This window comes from Nerophis ophidion, linkage group LG16, assembly GCF_033978795.1.
Source record: "Nerophis ophidion isolate RoL-2023_Sa linkage group LG16, RoL_Noph_v1.0, whole genome shotgun sequence".
NCBI classification, from domain to species: domain Eukaryota; kingdom Metazoa; phylum Chordata; class Actinopteri; order Syngnathiformes; family Syngnathidae; genus Nerophis; species Nerophis ophidion.
Window position 1 is genome coordinate 7,578,202 of NC_084626.1, and position 6,000 is coordinate 7,584,201.

Genomic DNA, 6,000 nt, shown 5'->3' on the forward strand with positions numbered 1-6,000 from the left:
GATATCATCAGAGACAACAATCTTAACGTCATCGGTCTCAGCAAAACCTGGCTTAAACCAAACGACTTTTTTGCGCTAAATGAGGCATGTCCTCCTAACTTTACACATGCGCATATTGACCGTCCTCTTAAAAGGTGTGGGGGGGTCGCATTAATATACAACGAAAACTCTAACCTTAGTCCTAACATAAAAAATATAAATCGTTTGAGGTGCTTACTATGAGGTCTGTCACACCGCTCCCTCTACACCTGGCTGTTATCTACCGCCCCCCAGGGCCCTATTCGGACTTTATCAATGAATTCTCAGAGTTCGTTGCTGATCTAGTGACACACGCCGATAATATAATCATAATGGGGGACTTTAATATCCATATGAATACCCCATCGGACCCACCTTGCGTAGCGCTACAGACTATAATTGATAGCTGTGGTCTCACACAAATAATAAATGAACCCACGCATCGCAACGGTAATACGATAGACCTAGTGCTTGTCAGGGGTATCACCGTTTCCAAAGTTACGATACTCCCGTGTACTAAAGTATTGTCCGATCATTACCTTATAAAATTCGAGGTTCAGACGCATGTTCGTCAAACTAATAATAATAATAACTGCTATAACAGCCGCAACATTAATACGGCCACAACGACAACTCTTGCTGACCTACTGCCCTCGGTAATGGCACCATTCCCAAAGTATGTGGGCTCTATTGATAACCTCACTAACAACTTTAACGACGCCCTGCGCAAAACCATTGATAACATAGCACCGCTAAAGTTAAAAAAGGCTCCAAAAAAGCGTACCCCGTGGTTTACAGAAGAAACTAGAGCTCAGAAATTATTATGTAGAAAGCTGGAACGCAAATGGCGCACGACTAAACTTGAGGTGCACCATCAAGCATGGAGTGATTGTTTAATAACTTATAAACACATGCTTACCTTAGCTAAAGCTAGATATTATTCAAATCTCATCCACCGTAATAAAAACGATCCTAAATTTTTGTTTAGTACGGTAGCATCGCTATCCCAACAAGGGACCCCTTCCGGTAGCTCCACCCACTCAGCTGATGACTTTATGCAATTCTTTAGTAAGAAAATTGAAGTCATTAGAAAGGAGATTAAAGACAATGCGTCCCAGCTACAACTGGGTTCTATTAACACTGATAAGATTGTATATACGGCGGATACTGCCCTCCAAAATAGTTTCTCTCGTTTTGAGGAAATAATAATAGAGGAATTGTTACAACATGTAAAAGGAATGAAACAAACAACATGTTTACTTGACCCTCTTCCTGGGAAACTGATCAAGGCGCTCTTTGTATTATTAGGTCCATCAGTGCTAAATATTATAAACTTATCACTTTCCTCGGACACTGTTCCCCTAGCATTCAAAAAAGCGGTTATTCATCCTCTTCTTAAAAGACCTAACCTCGATCCTGACCTCATGGTAAACTACCGACCGGTGTCTCACCTTCCCTTTATTTCAAAAATCCTCTAAAAAATTGTTGCAGAGCAGTTAAATGAACACTTAGCGTCTAACAATCTATGTGAAACCTTTCAATCCGGTTTCAGGGCAAATCACTCCACGGAGACAGCCCTCGCAAAAATGACTAATGATCTATTGCTAACGATGGATTCTGATGCGTCATCTATGTTGCTGCTCCTCGATCTTAGCGCTGCCTTCGATACCGTCGATCATAATATTTTATTAGAACGTATCAAAACACGAATTTGTATGTCAGACTTAGCCCTGTCTTGGTTTAACTCTTATCTTACTGATAGGATGCAGTGTGTCTCCCATAACAATGTGACCTCGGACTACGTTAAGGTAACGTGTGGAGTTCCCCAGGGTTCGGTCCTTGGCCCTGCACTCTTCAACATCTACATGCTGCCGCTAGGTGACATCATACGCAAATATGGTATTAGCTTTCACTGTTATGCTACATGCCCCTAAAGCTGACCAACACGCCGGATTGTAGTCAGCTGGAGGCATGTCTTAATGAAATTAAACAATGGATGTCCGCTAACTTTTTGCAACTCAATGCCAAAAATACGGAAATGCTGATTATCGGTCCTGCTAGACACCGACCTCTATTTAATAATACAACTCTAACATTTGACAACCAAACAATTAAACAAGGCAACTCGGTAAAGAATCTGGGTATTATCTTTGACCCTACTCTCTCCTTTGAGGCACACATTAAAAGCATTACTAAAACGGCCTTCTTTCATCTCCGTAATATCTCTAAAATTCGCTCCATTCTGTCCACTAAAGACGCTGAGATCATTATCCAGGCGTTTGTTACGTCTCGCCTCGATTACTGTAACGTATTATTTTCGGGTCTCCCTATGTCGCGGCTGCTAGACTTTTGACAAGAACAAGAAAGTTTGATCACATTACGCCTGTACTGGCTCACCTGCACTGGCTTCCTGTGCACTTAAGATGTGACTTTAAGGTTTTACTACTTACGTATAAAATACTACACGGTCTAGCTCCATCCTATCTTGCCGATTGTATTGTACCACATGTCCCGGCAAGAAATCTGCGTTCAAAGGACTCCGGCTTATTAGTGATTTCCAAAGCCCAAAAAAAGTCTGCGGGCTATATAGCGTTTTCATTTCGGGCTCCAGTACTCTGGAATGCCCTCCCGGTAAAAGTTCGAGATGCCATCAGTAGAAGCATTTAAGTCTCACCTTAAAACTAATTTGTATACTCTTGCCTTTAAATAGACTCCCTTTTTAGACCAGTTGATCTGCCGTTTCTTTTCTTTTTCGCCTATGTCCCACTCTCTCTTGTGGAGGGGGTCCGGTACGATCCGGTGGCCATGTTCTGCTTGCCTGTGTATCGGCTGGGGACATCTCTGCGCTGCTGATCCGCCTCCGCTTGGGATGTTTTCCTGCTGGGTCCGCTGTGAACGGGACTCTCGCTGCTGTGTTGGATCCGCTTTGGACTGGACTCTCGCGACTGTGTTGGATCCATTATGGACTGAACTTTCACAGTATCATGTTAGACCCGCTCGACATCCATTGCTTTCCTCCTCTCCAAGGTTCTCATAGTCATCATTGTCACCGACGTCCCACTGGGTGTGAGTTTTCCTTGCGCTTATGTGGGCCTACCGAGGATGTCGTAGTGGTTTGTGTTGTGGTTTGTGCAGCCCTTTGAGACACTAGTGATTTAGGGCTATATAAGTAAACATTGATTGATTGATTGATATATCTGCGGCTTATAAGTGCGGCTAATGTATGGAAACATGTTTTTCTCTCTAAAATTTTGTGGCTGTGGCTTTTATATAGTCCGGAAAATACAGCATGATTATTTTTATGATTATTTAATATTTTTATTTTTGCCTGCTTGTAATTTTCTGTAAAGCTCTTTTTTAGCCTTGTGTAAGAGTTGTGCTCTATGAAAAATTTAACTATGTGAATGGTGCCGTACATTTAGGAAAGGTATTATGACGATGATAGCCGGACTCTGCAACATTTCTTAAATTATTTTAAATTCATGCAAATCCAGGAACAGACTGTGTTTAATCTTGGCATAGTCCTAAAATCCTAAAGATACTTTCAGCACTTTTAGTAATAAACCCACTCGGAGATAATGGATAAAAAAGTGATGAGCAAGCAGAACAAATGACAGCTGTCACAACGGCTCCTCAATCAATAACTTCAGAAAAACAGCGGCCACCAGCTGGCAACGAGGCTTCCCCTTTTTTTTTCTTCCCTCGGTTTTGTTATTTTGTCAAAGCCGCCCAGCCCACTTCCTGTTACGGTCACTGTGAGCATGCACAAAGGAGATCCACTCAGCGGTTCATAGGAAAAGTGACTCTGAAGCTGCCCTGGGGAGGCGGCTGCCTTCAATTGCACGCTTTTTCACTAAAAGTGTCCGCAAACCCCACATTCACGGAGCACAACATGGGCTTAGTGAGGAACCCAAATGTGACCTGTGCTAACTTTCATGCCTCGAATGCAAACATGAGGAGATAGGAGATTTATAAAAAAAACACCAAAACAAGCACATTGTTGCCAAAATGTCCTCTTATGACGACAAAACCTTGAGGCTGCATTCTTGACTAGAGGCACAGCTTGGAGGAGCCTTTGTGCTTTCAAGATGCATTGAACAAGCTCAGAAATAAAGACACAGTTTTAGTTTGGTGAAAATCATTTAGGGAAAGAATCCATTCTCGTGTCCACACCTGTCCTTGTCACGTCTCCTTTGTGTTTCATGTAGACCGGGGGGGGGCCCCAACTTTTGACCTTCGAGGGCCAAAGTCAAATTCTGCCGATGGTCCATGGGCCAAACAGCGATTATTACCATGCAACACCACGAGTATTTATGAGCCTCATACTGCCGTGCAGTATATGAACACAGTTCAATAGATGGCTACTAGTTGGCCGGTAAAAATATATATTCATTTTACAGTAAAAATATTGGCAGCTCAATCACCAATATTGTACTGTAAAATAGACTGTAATGTTTACACTAAATTAGTTAAATGTCTTACTGTAAAGTTTATGGCATTCCTTTTCAGTGCAAAACTCTATAAATACATTTTACATTGTACCACACTTATTTTTATGGGAACAGTTTGGCGACTGAGCTGCCATTGTTTTTACAGTGCATTAAGAAATCAGAAAAATCCAGGGCCCTTTTTTTTTTACAGTTTTTTACTGCAAATTAAAAACGGTACTAGTCTTATTTTTACGGTGACATTTTGTCAACTGAGCTATACAATATACAATTATTTATGTGTACAAAAAGGCACCACTCTAACACTGACAGAAAATGTTACAATAATATTTTTTTCAGTGCAATAGTTTAAAATAAAAATGGTACCATTCTTGTTTTTACGGTAACATTTTTGCAACTGAGCTTGAAGTTTTTTCCACAAAAAATATTCTGTATTTTACAGTGTGCATTTTACATAAAATCTACTGACATTTGTTTTTTTTTTACAGTTTAGCCTTGCACCTGTCTCCAATGATTGTGCAGCTTGAAATAGATCTCAAAGAATATGTGTTACATTTGACATGACGGGCCAAATTTGTCCCGCAGGACCCATTTTGGGCACCCTTGATGTAAACACAGAGTGGAGGACGTGCATGCACATTGCACACCTTGAGAATAATGCAGGCATGAAATGTTGCAGCATGATTCAGCGGATGACCTGCAGGTGTGCATGATGAAGCTTGAGACTGATGACACAACGTGTGTATTATGTGTGTAATATGCACAATAATGCACATCATGTGTATAATAATGCGTATAATGTGTATAATAATGCATATAAGCACAGGTATACATGCAAACAGGCTTACCTCAACGCAACCTTCACGGAGCAGTCACCCTGGCTCGCCATTGTTTCGTCTCAGGTGCCCCCCGGCAGGGTGCGAAGGTCTCCGGTGTGGTTATTGGTTTGTGGCCGAGGTGCTCATCCACTGCATGAAGGAGGAGGCGCGGCGGCTCTCGGCGTCTCAGGTCAGAGGGAGCAAAGCCGTCAAGAGCTGCCGGCGACCGGCTGCGTCTTCCGAACTCCTTGTCTGCTTCTCCCCTGCCGTGGCGCTCATCTTTTCCGGCCCTTCTGTGGTCGGCGCTCGGCAGCCAACGGCTGAAACTGGTCGAGTGAAAAGCTGGCGTTAGTGGCGGCGTGGTACGGCGACTACATGATGTTCTCGAGCACGTGTGAGCGCCTCACAGCGCCGCGCTGTTTCTGTGAGAAGGACGCCGTAACGCCTCAGCTCAGGGAGGCGAGACAGTCACACCGGCAAATGATGCCTTCAAAGACTGTCGGAATTGTTCAACTCACTCGAAAGAAGAGACTTGACCCTTTTTTTAACCGTCTCAATAACGTTGATCGACATCAAGCGTGTCATACTCGTTTTTATTGAGGGCCACGTCGCAAATACGGCTGCCCTCAGAGGGCCACATGTAACATTTAATATATGAATATGAATGTATTATAGCCTTGTTACACACATTGAATAATAAACGTTTGATAACTGTA

General features: G+C 42.7%; 1 protein-coding gene across 9 annotated transcripts in view; it reads right to left on the reverse strand.

Moving 5' to 3' along the window:
• kif21b (kinesin family member 21B) overlaps positions 1–5,746 on the reverse strand; it is a 265,011-nt gene extending 259,265 nt beyond the window's left edge. For all 9 annotated transcript variants that reach the window (XM_061922660.1, XM_061922656.1, XM_061922658.1 and 6 more), the window contains exon 1: positions 5,315–5,746. In XM_061922660.1, coding sequence (XP_061778644.1) covers positions 5,315–5,355 — 41 coding nt within the window. In that variant the 5' untranslated portion in view covers positions 5,356–5,746. The remainder of the gene's footprint in view (positions 1–5,314) is intronic.
• Between the last annotated feature and the right edge of the window lie 254 nt (positions 5,747–6,000).